The sequence below is a fragment of the Glandiceps talaboti genome, chromosome 17 (assembly GCF_964340395.1).
Source record: "Glandiceps talaboti chromosome 17, keGlaTala1.1, whole genome shotgun sequence".
NCBI classification, from domain to species: Eukaryota; Metazoa; Hemichordata; class Enteropneusta; family Spengelidae; genus Glandiceps; species Glandiceps talaboti.
In genome coordinates this window covers 12,829,579-12,847,106 of record NC_135565.1, presented here as the reverse complement: position 1 = coordinate 12,847,106, position 17,528 = coordinate 12,829,579, and the positions used below count along the sequence as shown (strand labels likewise).

General features: G+C 35.2%; 1 protein-coding gene across 3 annotated transcripts in view; it reads right to left on the bottom strand.

Moving 5' to 3' along the window:
- The window catches only part of LOC144447949 (liprin-beta-1-like), a 68,256-nt gene that overhangs the window by 25,240 nt on the left and 25,488 nt on the right, over positions 1 to 17,528 (bottom strand). For all 3 annotated transcript variants that reach the window (XM_078138069.1, XM_078138070.1, XM_078138071.1), the window contains exons 3-6: positions 17,016 to 17,230; positions 2,597 to 2,800; positions 1,702 to 1,824; positions 834 to 951 (exon numbers count right to left, since the gene is read on the bottom strand). In XM_078138069.1, the coding sequence (XP_077994195.1) occupies positions 834 to 951; positions 1,702 to 1,824; positions 2,597 to 2,800; positions 17,016 to 17,230 (660 nt within the window). The remainder of the gene's footprint in view (positions 1 to 833; positions 952 to 1,701; positions 1,825 to 2,596; positions 2,801 to 17,015; positions 17,231 to 17,528) is intronic.

Genomic DNA, 17,528 nt, shown 5'->3' with positions numbered 1-17,528 from the left:
ATTTGTCTCTTAATTTTACTTGCAAGAAAATTATTTGTTCTGTAGCAAAGAAACACAAAGACATGAACACACAAACAAACAATAAGATATTGAAATTAACACAGAAGCATAGCAACACAGCAAGAAAGTAGTGAGAGTGAATCAAAACACACTGTGCTATGTATAGCAAGGGCAATATCACAACTTCACAAAATGTCACTAGCTGGAACAGAAAACCAAAATAATGAAAGTATAGAAATTAAAAAAAATGTTAAGAATATAACTGAACCTATGTTGAGTGTGTTTTTATGTACATTTGACTTCAAAATGTACTGGGGTTTGTACATATACTAGACCCAAAATGTAACATGACCTTTGACCTTTTAGGCACATTTGACTTTTGAACTTATCAATGGATTTTTATACATATCTTCTCATTTCCAAAGGAGTAGCACAAACACATACATGCAAATTTCAACTTTGATTGCAGTAGGACAAATGTAAGTGACAACAAAACTGCCCAGCAGTAAAGACAGCAAACATAAAGTTTGACAAAGTCTGTCAACGAGAACAGGTGAAACATTATTTGTAAATAATTAGAACCCTTGACAGTGATACAAGAACTCAGGTTTTCATTTTTGTGAAAATTTGCTGCACAATGGATATATCAATAGTACTAACGTTATGTAATATACCATGTGACAGCAGCAGCCTCTGTCAAGGAACACCATATCATTATCATATTGATAAATCACAGCCTTGTACATTGATTTAAACTCCTGTGGCTGTTATTGTACACGTCAACAGAAATACCTGATTTTACAGTAGATATAAATAGTTCTTATATAAATTACCTTTTCCCAGGGCAGCTGAAGCTTCTTTCACTTTTCTTAAAATAATGATTTCATTTCTAAGTTTTTCAATCTCGTCGTCTTTCTCTCTGATTTGAATTTTATGGTCAGCAACTTCATTCTGAAAGTGAAGTGATATAATTAACACCAACCCTATTTAACCAGACATGAAAAACTTTGATGTTGGTAAATACTAGCACTGGCAGGAAGGAGTCTAGTTCATTAGTTCATGGAGATAGATAGATCCTCAGACAATTCTGGTACACAGGTTGCATAGCACCAAAAGCACTGTTGTAGTCTAGTTCCTATACGATACGAGTTATGTATTGTATAGGAACTATCGTAGACTAGCACTGCTGAGGCCTTGCCCACCAATGGTACTGTCATCTTCTTGCTTTCGTTCGGCAACCTTTGAAGCACAGAGTTGAGGTCTTGGTACCAGACTAGTAAGAGTCAGGATGTCAGGATACTTTAGGCGACAACAAATTTGGTCTCATAACTACCTGCCCCAGACTAGCTAACGGAAAAGTGGAATATAGTACAATGGTAACGGTATATTCTATTGTGCTCTGGGCTATGTTTATTTCTTAAGTAAATTCATGAGACTATTAATTACCCAAAACTCTCACTTGGAAAAACACTTTCAGCATTTCACTTTACTGAGGCATAGGTCAAAATGTGGACTCAAATTCTTCATGGTTTTCAAATCTATCTCACTTTGTCAGACGATGTCTTTAGTGTCACCATGCCATTAAAAATGAAGATAGTTGAGTTGTGCACTAATCAAAGTCTAATCACGTAGCAATAATATTCCACCAGCTGTTAAATTATAAATATTGATGAACTTGACAAACTTCACATGAACACTCACCATAGTTTCTTTAAGTCTTTCTTCAGGATCTTTGTCAGCACTTGCTAGTTTAATTTTTAAATCTGATAGTTCAGCCATGAGGTCAAGTTTCTCCATTTCTAACTTTGACTTTGTTGTAATTTCCTGGTAAAGAAAAACAAGATTAAAATTCATTTCCTCATAAATTTATTTTATTAAAATGAGATTAGGGTTAACAGTGTGAATAAAGTGAATCTTGTATAAATTATACATATAATATGGCGGCCCACGCATGTCTGAGATACAGGTGATGACACATGCACGCACGCACACACACGCGCGCACACACACACACACACACGCATGCAGAAACGCATGCACACTGGACCTAACAATGACTAATATGTTCAAATTATAACTGACTACATGTACAAAAAAATGTACCTTGGGTAAAAAAAATGTTTGAATTATCAAAGAACAAACTTAACTGTGGCCCTAGCAGAACCTTACCAAAATGTTTGCAAAGTTGGATTTTATCATGTATACACCTGTGAGGTACTTATACATGCATTCAGATGTTAATCAAAGAAAAACAAAGTGATAAAACACAGGATTTAAACTGACTCACCTAGGTGGTCAAGTTGTACTTTGGGGATTGTAATTTGCTTACTCATCCCAGGTAGGAATGCTGTGATTCACGACTTTAACTCACTCACCTAGGTGGTCAAGTTGTACTTTGGGGATTGTAATTTGATTACCTACCCCAGGTAGGAATGCTGTGATTCATGACTTTAACTCACTCACCTAGGTGGTCAAGTTGTACTTTTGGGATTGTAATTTGCTTACCCACCCCAGGTAGGAATGCTGTGATTCATGACTTTAACTCACTCACCTAGGTGGTCATATTCAGGTACACTTAAGTCATTATATAAATTACCTGTTGTAACATTTGTTCAGTCTTCGCTATATGTTCTTGTAGTTCATCTACATTTTGTTGTAGTTCATTGAGTCTACTAGTTTGAGCCTCCACTTGTTCCGTTAACACGCTGTTTTGTAGTGTCAACGATTCTTTATCTCCTTCCAGTCTCTCAATCTTTTCTTCATAGTTGTCATGGTTACACGTCGGCGAGTGACCATTTGTCTAAAATGTAACAAACAAATGAAAATTCTTAGTGACTATCATGACACAATAGCGTGGGGGTTTTTTTGCTTTTTATATTTGAAAATTCAGAAAATAGACATGTATACTATTACAAAAGAGAAGAATGCTTTTACATGTATTATTTCGCTGTGGGTGACTTTGGGTGAAATATAAAAACAGCAAAGATAGATCTACCACATAGTAAATGTACAACACAATTATACATCCATAAAAGTCACTTTAACAGCCATTATTTATGTAAAAGTTCAATGATTGTTTGGTATGTATATCCAGGGAAGCACAAACCTGAATAGCAATTGGTGTTTTTTTAGCTTCACTCTCTCACAAACCACTTGTATTGCTAGCAGCGGCAAACAATATTGTTTGGAAATTGTACATTTTACACGTTCAAACTGAACTTTTCAAAAATGCACTCAAACTGATTGGTCACAATGGGGAGTGATAACATACATCAGTCTAATTCACTATATTCAAATGAAGTCATTATGTAAATGAACACTTATTGAGATGAGTACAAAAGTGACATCATTTACATATAATGAATATTATGTAAATATCTACACACAGGCATGATGATAACTGCTATTGGGGTGTGACTAAATTACAGGGCCATACATGTACATGTAATTATTTGTCAGTTTGTGAGACAGTAAAGCAAAATCACAGATCACGATGAAAACAGATTACGAAAGCAATTTTTGATACATGCATGTATGTACATGTATCTTGTACAGTACTGTATAGCTACATTTGTACATGAAGTTGAACATATGAAAGCCAAGTTTTTCTGAAATGTATTAATATTTTGTCAACTCCATTTTGTAGTTTCTCCAACATGCTTCGCAAAGACTGGAAGCATGACAGCTATGATATACCTGACCTTTGCCCTTTCCTACTCTATGTTGGTACAACATTCAGAAATTCCCCTGGAAGTCGTGTTTTATCACACATGCCTTTACTTAGCCTATATTCCAAAGTATGTATCGTGAAAATTTTGCTAAAAATAAAACCACCAAGATGAATATTATCCAATACTAAACCCCAAAGGATTAACTCTCAACTACAAACAAACAATATGAAATTCCTCCACATACAAGTGTTTTCTCTATGATGTCACTGTTGTCATGGTGATATCCATTGCTATGGCGATAACTCCTGGACATTAGTACAGTACATTTACAGAGTAATATACATGTAAGATATTGTAGTTTGGATAGCAACCACTAATGATTTCATTATGGTGGTAATTACTGTACCAAGTTGTGGGTTATTCAACAACAGTGCAAATATTTCAACCATTTTGTGACTGAAGTGACTGTTGGAATGATATACATGCAGAGTTAAGTACTTTGAGAAGCTATACCAGATAATCTAAATGTTATCTTAGTTACATTTAGATCCATTACAGCTGTTTAATAAGTTTACAACAAAGTCATCCAGATTTTGACCCAGATTTCGGACAGTTGCAGATTCAATAGTATTGACACATTCATTGGAACTATGAACAGGTCATCGACCTACAACATATGTATAATGATACAATGACGACGATGATGATGATGATGATGATGATGATGACAATGGCGATGATGGTGATGATGATGGTGATGATGATAATGATGATTGGCTTTGTCCATGGATTCAAATGCAGATTACCTGCATGAGACACACATTTGAGACTTGTCTCTAGGCATTATTGAAACTACATCACAAGTTTGTCCAAGACTAGCCCATGCTGGTTAATCCTTACTGAAGATTTGCGTACATGTACAAAATGTACGATGTCATGTAGCATGTCCAAGACTTGCCCAGCCTAGCCCGAGACTACTTGTACACATACATGTAGCCCAGACTTGCCTGGAATTTTACACATTGTCAAGTTTTGCCTGAGACTAGGCCAGCCTTTGCCCAGCCAAGCCCTGAGCAAAGGTTTATCTGATACTTGCCATGCTATGCCTGTGACTACATGTAGCTATGATCCCTGTATGATGAGACTAGCCAAGGCTTGCCTAAGTTAGACTCAACATATACATGTAGCCTTGTCTGAGATTTGTCCTACTTTGCCTGAGACTGCATTATTTACATCAAGTTATGCCAGTAGAGGATACATGTAGCTAGACCCTCTATGAATTCAGCACTGCTAAGATTAGCCTAGCCTTGCCTAAGCCTAGCTACGTGTACATGTAGTTCTGAAACTTGTATGTACATGTATAAAGCTATGCCTGAAATTAGCAAAGGCTTACCTGAGACTTGCAACAATATGCCATCATGCCTGAGACAACATACAGCTAGACACTTTCTAAGCTCTGATGACACTAAACCAAGGCTTACATGATGTACTAGCACACATCATAAATCACACCTTTAATGCACTGATATTTTTAACTTGTACCACGACATTATAATTGTATGTATGTGATGACATCATTAACGGTGCAATGAAATTGACATGACGATAACTTGGGTCATACATGTATACTCCATAACACAATTCTGAATATCTTGTTCATTTTTACGGTAGCACAGAAACATGGTAGACATACATGTCTGCGCAAAGTATCATACGATTGGGTCAGTTTACTTATCACTTCTAAGTTCTACCAGTAGTCTAGCATACCAGGAATAACTTGACTTATATCTCAACACATGTCGGTCCACATATGACCTTCATGGTACTAACTCTGTGTGTGTGTCTGTATGTATGAGTTAAATCTTACTACCATGCATTGGTATGTCTAATCTGACTATAGCTATCTGACATGATAGCATAGCACAAGACAGTATTCACTCTGTTGTAGACACTGTCAGAAATTTATGAAATGAGACCACAGTCACTTGTGAGCTAATATTATTAGGAATATTTAAAAAATATCATGAAAGTATTTGCACTTAAAAATCTGTATTGTTTTTGAATGGGATTTTGAAATAATTGTAATAATAATAATGCCATTAGTTCATATCATTACCATCCTTGAATAGAATATTAGCTCACAAGTGAATGTGAATCTAACCCCCCCCCCCCCCTCATAAATCATGAAATATGTAGTATGTCTTGGATCTAGCAAGAACACTAAATTTACATTTAACATTTCTCATTTACATGTGTTTCTATACACAGACTGGCAGCTCAGACTAAACTACTTCGAAAACTCGGTTCCAGGATCAGGAGAAATCATCTTTGTTGAAATACATATACTCAGAGGTTAAACTGCATAAAGTGCATCGCTCATTAGAAGTAATTGTCCTGTAAAATCTGACAGACAAGTTTTGACAGCGGGAGAATTAAGTACCCTTCTGAGTATACAATGTACATGTAGTGTGGATAGATTTTAATTGATCAAAATTCTACTGGCTAAGTTTGACGATTGTATATAGTAATTATTCGTCACCCTCCTTCACGACCTGTTACAGTTGAAACAAAATGGAGACTTTAAAATAATTTTATGACGACCTTTTTAATTAATTTAGTTGATAATTAATCAACATTTTGAAATTAATTGTTTCATCAAGACAATATGAACACTTTCTGACTAAAATAAAATTTAAATATGACAAAAATTTGTTAAAATACAAGAATTTTTGGCACAAAAAAAAATTATTTTTTATAGCGGGATAAAGTTTGATGCTTTTCTATGTCAGTCAAGAATAAGGATGAGAAAAGTTTTACAAATAATTTGGGGTGAAAGGTAAACGATACATTTTCAAAAATATATGTCTAACATAAAAAGTTACGATGAGCCAAGAGTACAAGAAAATGTCAAACTTGTTATATCTAATTACAACCGCTGACATCAGACCATTGATGAATGGAACCTGTTACAAACAGGGAAAGTAAACAAATGAATTGGATTAATAACACTTGGCTCAGCATGTTGGAAGTACAGAGAGACGAGTATTACATTTCGTCATTGCATGGCCTCTTTACATAATAGTTCATTTTCGCAAACAAATTAGAAGTTCCCCTGGCATTTCATGTACACAAAGAGGCCATAAAACTGTTCTTATCAAACCATGGTGTGTAATACAAGTCTCTGCTGCTCCAACCTGCTGTGCCAAGTGTTATTAAATTCAATAGCATTTGTTTACATTCCCAGTTTGTAAAAGGTTCTGTTCATCAATGCTCTGATGTCAGCGGTTGTATTTTGGCATAAAAGTTTTGAAACTTGAGGTGAGTGAATATAGTGTCCAATTTGGAAAACAGCAGGTGACCTGTTTGATAGTTTACATGTAGTAGACTCATAAAATGTCAACCATTTTAATTGATGACCCCAAATGTAACTTGACCTCATCTCAAATGTAAGTTGACCTCATCAAACAGAGTTCACTGTTGAGTCACTGGTTGGAGACAAAAGTTAGATGACGAAACAACAGTCATGAAAATTGTCAACATTTCTGAAAACATTTTAGAACCCTATATCAACAAATACAACAAGGAAAATGTTATCTTCTTTGCGGCAAATTTCTCACATGTATCACAACTGTAGAGTTGTATAGTATGGTTTATGTACACCATAACACTGAAAAGTTCAGGAAGCTTGAAATATGGGGAAAAGATTTCTACACAAAGTCAAACATTTTTGGAAATGTTTTGGCTGATATTTTGTCAGCATGGTACAGTACTAATAATGTGCTGCTGGGGCAAGAGATATATGAAACAAGTTGGAGAGATACAGTTGGGATCTCAGTGCCCGCATCAAACTTTAACTTTGGTTTTCTTTGGTGGATGAAACTGCAGTATCTTGGTCGAAGTACAAGAGTTACAGTGAACCCTCGAGATGCTGATAATATGAGAGTGAAAATTTGGAATTCATTTTCCAAAATCTCTGTGACTATGATGTGCACAAACGTTCTGAAGTTTTCCTCAAAAAATGTTTGACTTGCCGAGTAGCTATAAACTTCTGATGTCTTCCTTTTAATAAAGTACAGTATATCGGTTTGGATTTTGAAAGATAAGATACGACGTCAATTGGTACCGATGAAAACAAGCTGGTTATTTTGTTAGCTTTTAATGTTTATCACTTTAGATGGTCCTCTTAGTCTGAAACTATTTTAATGGACTTTAAGAAGTTGTTTTAACTTTCAAAGCTAGAGTTGCATCTGTAGACACTTTACAAGATAAAATCAGACTGAAAGGGGCAAGAGAACATTCAAACAGTTTACTAAATAGGTTTTAACTTTGACAGTAACAGGACACGTTTGGTCGAAACTAACCAGAAGGCAAAACGTTTACGTACATATTTTTGTAATCCAAAAGAAACTATATTAAGATTTAATTCTGTTTCTCATCGTAACACCTCAAAAATGATGGGTTGGTCATTTAGAAATAAAAAAATGTAGTAATAATTAAAGTGGCCATATGGATGAGTCTTCAATATTTATTCTGGATTTTTAATTTATAAATTAATTTTATCATGGCTTCCTACTTGAAAAATCAATGTGATAACAACTTGTCAAAGTCTGTGTTTGCAACTCAATACATTGCAAAACCTAACAAAATGTGTAAAAAGTTTGTTATTGTACGCACACATTTTATGAATCTTTGGCAGTTTATTGCGTTACTACCAAGGACTTGGCATATGTTGTTTCTCACTGATTTTTCAAATAGGCAGTCATGATAAAATTGTTTTATAAATTAAAAATCCAAAATAAATACTCAATTCTCATCCATATGGCCACTTTAAACTTTCAAATTGGTAAAATACACAGTACTGTATATCAATTACATAATGATATATCTGAAGTTGAGTACCGGGTCATGTATGGTAATTTTAACACAACTTACGGTATGCCATCAGTCATTAGGGTGAAAATTGACAGGAAATACTGCCAATATGTGTATTTTGACACTAAATCTTATAAAATGTTTCAATACATGCAATTGACTGCCTGTATTGAAACATAGTGACAGTATATAACTTACGCCAATGAAGATGTTTGACAATTTTATACCTTACTAGTATACCACATTTATATGTTTCATTATGAAATTTGAAAGCGATATCACGATTTCTATGTCATGTATAAGGATATGCAAGTATGTGGCGTACACTCTCTCACTGGAGTGGTATTTCCTCAACATCTATCAAGTCACAGACAACACAACTCTGCAAATTGCAATGCATGGACATACACAATCCTGTACACATCAAGAGTAAAGGGAACACGCAATATTACCAAATCAAGTATTTTTTTGAAAATTCTTAACTGACCTGACAGGATTTGTCAAGGTTTTCTAACTGAGGTTGGTGACGTTCCTCCATCCCTAAGAGTTGTTCAAATCTCCACAACGCTACATTGAATGATACAAAGGCTGGGAACGATAACCAGTACTCCAATGACATACTTGGTAAGATAACAGTTGTTGAACGGCGATAGTAGGCGAACTCTGATATGTGATACAGTGGATAAAAAAACCAGCACTCCGTAGTAATGACCTCCTATAAGGTCTATATAATTGCTGAAACTTACAGCTGTCTCATTCAAGAGATACACGACCACGTTTATGAGAATACTGATGGTGAATGTATAAAACTATATCCACTTGTTTGTCTATCCGTTCACCTGTTTTATGCATTCATCCAACAACACACTGACTTTACACGGTTGCTGCCATCGTTGATTTGAGTCTATGGTTAATTGTCTTCTGTGATGGGGAGACTGTTGAAATATTTGATATCTCTCAGTGTCTCTGTCTAAACATATGTCACTCAAGTTGCAGGGGTACATATAGTCATTTAATTATTGGACATGTATAGTCGCCGTTACCGTCTTCAGAGACAGAAAATCATGGAAATCGCACCTTTCACACTCAAGAAAGTGTACTTTATCAAGTTACAGTAGAAGTAGCTTCTTAAGTTGTCAGTCATACATCTTCATTGACAGAAAACTGTGGAAATTTTATGTCACTGACAAAACAGTGGTTGTTAGCAAACGGAGATGGAAGTCGCCTTTTACTAAAAATCTGCTCACACGTCTTCAGTGATGGAATAATTGATGCTGTTATTCATGTCTGAGCTTCTTTTTTTTCTTTTTTTTTCCTCCTTGTTCTTTACTTTTTCTTCATTTGAATTTATCAATTTATCAACTCCATCATTCATCCATTTACTATTGGTAACGGACTAAGACAGCAACAACAATTCTTCACACAGTGTTTATATGCTTCATGTACTTGTGGCAGGAAAAGTGCTGTACACTGACACCAACGAGAGCAACTTCTGATCAACTTTATTGTCACTGCTTTCCACAAACCAGCAAAGCAATCCTTTCCGTAATTTAGCTCTGAAAGACTTTTTTTTTTCTCTCAGCCAAATGGGAATTCGTTTAGGGTAGAGCTGGTTGTGGTAATTTTCAGTGACTCACTGAACCAGTCTTCATTCTATTGTTACATCGATAAACTTGAAACAATACCGGTCAAGGTCATGGCTTCAGTGCAAATACCAAGTTCAACAATTTCAGTATTCAAAACGATGTATTTCTTTGGATATCTACTGAAGTCATTGAAGGACCACTCTCTTTAGTCACCACTTTATCAGAAATTCCACAACTTCAATAGTAGAATGAGTTATTAATTTGGCTGTCTCACAATCATAAGTTCGAGGTGAAGGCCAGGATACCAACTGCTCTCTGAAGTCAGTACTGTATATCATCCAAAATTGAACACTTACAGCTTCAAAAAGACTAAGCTATCTCGGTGTCCCCAGAAGGCAAAGGGCAACGTGATATCACTTCCAAAGTTGAAGCTGTGTCTTGAGTTGCTTTGTAACATATCGTATGATACCCTTACCAAGTTCAGTTTGCCTTCCAGTTACATGTACATGTAAGCCAGTCTCCCCACATGTGTGTCTTGGCTGTGATCCTTAGAAGTACGAGGCAATGTGGTATCACACACAATTAGAAGCAGTATCCACATTGAAGTATTTTAAGTTGCTTAACACGTACAAACGTTTCAGTTTGCCTTTTAGTCTCTGCAAACTTGTTTCTTCGCTGTTATCTTCTTGAAGTGAAAAGCAATGTGGTATCACACACACAGGTTAAAGCAGCTTGCTGTCCACATCAAATATTTCAAGCCACTTACCATGTATACTTATACAGCTTCAGTTTGCCTTCAGCCTCTCTCTACAAATTTGTTTGTTGGCTGTGATCCCTTTGAACTCGAAGCTTCGCTATTCATACAATGTACACACAGGAATATTTAATTTGTCAGAAAGCTAAATAAGCAGTGCGAATGTTTTCATTGGTTGCACAGTTTGAAGACGTCAATGAAAAAATACCCAGAGACATACATGTGTTGAGTATATGACCAGAAATAGTCACAAAATAACAAACTTGAGTCTGTGTAAAGACCAAGGAGGTCATCCAAAAGGTCAGAGGTCATCTAAAAAAGGTCATATCGAGGTAATTCTGAAATGTCACTTTTCAAGAGATTGATAAATTTATAATACTTTAAACATTACGACATCCTCTCTAAAAAACTAACTAGCATCGGTTTCTTTCTTTTTTGTTTGATTTAAAAATTATGAGCTTAATAACAAAGTCTCGTTTTTTGAACAATCTGCGATATCATCTACATGTACTAGTAAAGTGTTGAAAGTTGTTTATTGTGAAATTATACATATTTTGACTTTTAATAACTTTTCGTCAATTTTATTCCTACTATGTCTGTGAACAAACACAATTTTTAAGACATCCAGTCAAAATTAACTTGTTTTTCTGCTACAGCTGTTTCCCTTCAAATATATAATCATGAATGTTGACACAAATTGGAAACTACAAATCACATAGAACTCTCCCCAAATGAACCCCCTAGGCTTACACAAAGAATAATATTTCCCACTCTTGTGTTTCCCCACTCAAATTCTCAGTACCTGCAACAGCTTTTTATCTCATGCTAGAGGGTCAAAATAGAACAAGAAGGTCGACTTATTTTATGCACCTATAGTAATGCATGTGTAGCGTTTGGAGTCGAAGTTATGGTGTCGACCAAGAAATCGAATATTCAATATTTTTATGATATGCCTAGGCAGTAATATTCTATTTCAGGTACTGAGAATTGTCTGTCTTTTTTTATATTTGGAAATATAACCAGGCAGTTATTTTGGTTTTGTCCCATCACTTTCTTTGGCAAATATCTGAGAAGAAATTTTTTACAACTGTCGATAACTTCTAAAGAACAATTGAAATGGTTATGCATACAATACAAGATCTGGTCAAACTACAGCAGAACGTCAAAGTTTCTTTTAAAACTTGCCGTTTTGTGTTTTGATTATTTTTTGGATGGAATGATAAATACAGCAATGCTATCAATCAAACATTCCTTATTCAGAATTAGTGTAGTTAATAGTTTATTTACTTTGTGGATGACTTGGTGAACAGAATTTTCTCATTTCCTGTTATTATTTCAAAACTGTTATCTAAAATATCAGTTGTAGAGAATATGATCAAGTGTTCAGTTCCATAGATTGTAAGACACAGTGTTGTTCAGCTGATGAAATCTTAGAAATTAGGAAGCTAATCTAATACACTCCAGTGTTTAGTCTATTACTGCAGTTCCTTTTCAGACCTTTGGGAGACTGCCTGTTAAGTTTCACTATCACTTTGAACAAGCCTATGAAAACAATGTATAGTAGAGACTTTATAGTTGAGTCAGACTTGTGGTGATGTCAAATACTGCACTTACAAGCTGTTTTGGTTAAACTCACAGCACTGCATCTTTATAGTACCACATACATTATACATGTATTTTGTAGGGCATCAGACCATCACAATGTTTTGGTAAATGTCCTAGAGTAACCAGTAGCCCATTTCTTTTGAAACTGCACTTTCAGTTACTGCCAGGGAACCTTCTGATGGAGGAGTATGTAGTGAGACAATGTGTGTAGACCAGACAGGATAGGAACTATAGATAGTGCACAGATAATGATAATTCTAGTAACATTATCTACAGAGAATACTGGCAGTCAATGAAATAGATGATACCACAGAAACCCCAATGGTATTGAGTACAGATGTCTCTGTCTGATGTCTATGTACACGTATGTAGATACATGTACACTATGGAAAATAGGCGAGTGGTTCTGAAGCCACAACTTCAGTACAAATGTTGGCAGTCAACAATGGTGTCGGTACACAGGCTAAGAAAAACGCGAGAAGTCCTGCAAATATGATTGGAGTAGATATTTACAGACCAAGTTGATATCTATACAGGCAAAGGAAAATACAATGTATAGGCAAGTGGTTCTGAAGCCACGATTTAAAGTACATATGTTGGCAGTCAACCATCAGGTCTGTTGACAGGCAAAGAAAACATGCAAATGGTCATGAAAGTATGATTTGAGTAAATGTTTACAGTTCAAGTTGATGCCAATATAGAGATTAAGAAAAATAGGCAAGTGGTTTGGAAACCATAATTTAAAGTACAAATGTTTGCACGCAATGCTGATGTCTGAAGACAGGCTACGAAAAAAACATGAGAGCTCCTGAAGTCATGAGCTGATATAATGTTGGCAGTCAATGCCAATGTCAGTAGACAGGCTGCAAACCAGACAGCATAAAAATAAGTGATTCCAATACACACTTCTATGTCCACAACTCCCTCAGTCTACTAGCTGCCCAAACTGAACATACTAAAGACTATGTAAAACATAGTCACAGTAGAACATGACCAGTGAAGCTTGCTGGAAATATAACAGATGTTACTGGTATGTACTCCATCTATTAATTGATCCCTTTAAACACATCTCTAATTTCTGCCCTTAGAGGAAATACGTGGCTAACATCAAAACTTCAAACTACATGTCAAGTAGCAGACATAGGATAACTAGGTTAAAAGTGGAAAGTGAACATTCCATAGTGGAACCATACAGTGCTTGATGTAATGATGCCATTATAACTCTGTTTGTAGAAATAACTACTGGCTTATTTAGACAGCATATATAGTCAATTATGTTTGCAGCTACTGTTTTTACTAAGTGTTATATAAATCAACACAATACAAGATCACAGGGATATAGAATTTTCTCAAATTAAAAACGTAACATTTTTTCTGAGTTGAGCTTCTTCAATCATCTTTAGCCTACTTATTTAGGGTATTCTAAAATTACGTAAATGTCACAATTTCCAAGTGTCTGCTTGATCATACAACAAATAAATGCACTTTAAATTTCTTCAGTTCAATGATGATATTGAAAATAGTGACCAGGCACCGCTCTGGCTCATTTTAGTTCCCCCAAGATGTCACCAGGTTAAAGGTCAAAACTTGACCTCTAGGGGAAGATGACGACTACAGATTCGGACATGGTGATTGCATTCATATATAGATCCCAACAATGTTTAGAAATAAAACAAAAATTATATGAGTCAATTACCGTTACTGCGACCCATGTTACCAACATACTGCTACACAGTGTACAATGCAGACTGTACACTGCTACATATAGCTTCACCTACATGTATCACTGACACATACATTAAAACTGCCTACAGAAATAAACACCAGGAAATTCACCCCTGGGCATTTCACGTCCTACATTTGTATGTATGTAGGTCCACCTTGACAAGAAAATAGCGACACCCATCTGAAGTGGTGATTGTATTCTTTTTCGACCCATTTTTTGAAAATAATTTCAGTAAAAAATTGTCATTAATTACCGTTATAGCAACCCAAGTTATCAACATACTAGCGTAGACAGACTGTAGACAGCCAAGTACACTGCCACACCTAGCTCTTCATCTCCGACTAACATATTTTAGTCCTGGTTATAATTATATTAGAACACACACCAGGAAATTCACCCCAGGACATTTTTTTTGTCTTGTCATAATATGATTAACTAATGCGAAAGGAATGTCAAGAGGTTTTGTAAGAATTTGTGGATTTCTTGCCGAAAGTGTTTGTGTATTTGGTATTTATACAAATCTATAAATTTACAAAGTCCTGTGATTTTTTAAGAGCAGTATTAAAGTAGATAAAATCTACCAGTGTTCATCAGGTATTGTATTACACTCCTTGCAATAATTATCATACAAACGTACGGAGACTATATTTGTACATGTCTGCCAGATTTGTATTACCACATACATGTATCTCAGCACTGTTATCAAGGTTACCAAAGCAACAAATACATTGATACTGATATTGTAGTCTGTAAGGTACGCCGTGACAGGACGCCCTCACACATCGGCCAACCCCTAACACTCTGTGAAAGGAGGCCGGTGAGGGCGAAACGTCACGACGTATCTTACAGACTACTGATATTGATGCACACTTTCAACAGTTTTTCTTGCAAAATCATGTTGAGACGATTGTTCTGAACAAAAGTTATACGTCATCAAATTCACATTCCGATAACAGAAATAACATTATCTACACATTCCTATAAATTATAAGATTTAAACCAGCAGTGTACATTTTTCAGAATCATACATGTACAACACACAAACCTGGTTGAATGCCTTCAAACAAAAAATATAGGCTTTAATACCCTGGTTATTCTATATCATAGCAACTTGTATATCATGCGCAAGCCAGGTTCAACGAAATATACGGAATACATACTCTGGTCGTTTTACATCATGACAACACGCATCTACGTCACTGGTTCTGCTGTGTTCGAAATATGAGTCAAAATGCTCAAAATTGCCTAACTTTCCCTGATTTTTTAAATACATTACTGGTGATGGTATAATTATATTATTCCCCAATATTTGTCTTCATTCAACTGGAAAACATTTGTGACCTAGGGTTAATTGTCACTACGAGCCATTAGACGAGTAGTGGCAGGGCCCCTTAGGTCACTCGTATTTTCCTTGGCTGAACGAAGAAAAAATATGGGAGAATAATACAATATCTAGGTATCTATATCACTGTATCTATATTCTGTGGAGCTCAAAATATGAGGCAAAAAGTTTCAAATCGCCATTATTTTTCTTACCTGTTTATAAACTATGCTTGATAATTATATTATTCCACAGTATTTTTCTTGATTCAGCTGGAAAATACTCGTGACTTGGTTTTGTCAAAATGAGTCACAAGACTCATAGTGACAAGGCCCCTTAGGCCACTCGTATTTTTCTTGGCTGTTTATAAACTATGCTTGAGGAGGTATAATTATATTATTCCACAGTATTTCTCTTGATTCAGCTGGAAAATACTTGTGACTTGGTTTTGTTACAATGAGTCCCCAGACTCATAGTGACAAGGCCCCTTAGGTCACTCGTATTTTTTTGGCTGAATGAATGAAGAAAAATATTGGGGAATGATATCTAATAACATCATGCATACGGTGACATTAGCAGACATAAAATATGTGAGTATAACAGAATAATACTGAACACAACTCATATTTTTGCTGACAACAACTATTAAACTATGGGTGTACATCACAACTATGAACATGCAGGAACTAGATTCTAAGAACATCCAGAAAACAAAACATTCCAACTAAATTCACAATATGGAATGGAAAAATGGGGAATATAAAGGAATGACAATGTATATCAAATTAATCTGAAGACATAGAGTTGAGACTTAAGACACAGTCTTACCATCTTGAAGTGATTACCTGGGTACCTCCACTTTTTTATATAGAGGGTAGGCCAAGATAGAGAAAAATAGACAATCACTCACATAAATATAGAGAGATCTTGCAAACTTTATCAAACGTGATAAATCAGTTTCCTACAATATTTCAGTACCTTTTTGGTATAATAATTACTGAGTAGTCAGTGAAACTTTATCAAAAATAACAACTATTTGCATGTCATAGAATACACCATCATCATATTTCGGTTACTTCATTTCTGAACCAAATTTCACATTCAAGAAGCACACTGTCCTTCATACAGGGTATCCACTGTCGAAAGTAGTCCAACAATGTAATGATTTACCCCAACTCTCTCTCTCTTCTTAATGCTGTACCATATGTTCTGGTGTTTTGTTTATCTGTATTTCATTTGCATGTATTTCATGTACATGTAATGTATTTTATGTATTTTTATGAAAACACACGAAAAATTTAAATTTGTATGGATGCATTGCCATTAATAATTATAAAATTAATAATGCAAAATTGTTTTGTCACTCTCACATGTAACCAAAGACATTAGAGAAATCATATAACAGTTTATAGAATTGAAAGAGTTATTTTTCTAAGAGAAAAAAACCCAGAGGATTTGAGAGATCTGGAAAGTTACATACCTGTAAGGCATCTCCACAACTCAGCCATTTCAGAATATATGTACTAGTTGATTCAGGTACTTGGTTTCTAGTTGCAGCACTATGTAACATTTCTTCTGCTTCCTCTAAGGATTCCTTCAAATCTTCTAAAAGTTTCAACACTCGTACAACATTTTCTTCGGATGAAATTGATTTTTCTGACTCTGCAGTACCATTTTGAAATTCTACTTTTGTTCCTGATTTAAAAAAAAAAAAATATTGACTGAATGTTAGTACTACTGTAACAATATGGATGAAAAACAAAAGTTTATTAGTATTACTCTGTAGCTATTATGGTAGAAATGCAAATTTAGCCTTGTTTATGGTCAACCATAAGACACATATAGGTACATGAAAACAAAGGATTACAAAGACTGGCCACCAGAGGGAGCCACATAGCAAAAACAAACTATTTTAATTTTGTAGTCTGCTGGGTAAGTTGTAGGCTGGCCATGTCCATTGTAATCACAGAGGTGTTCAGCTGTACTCATGTTT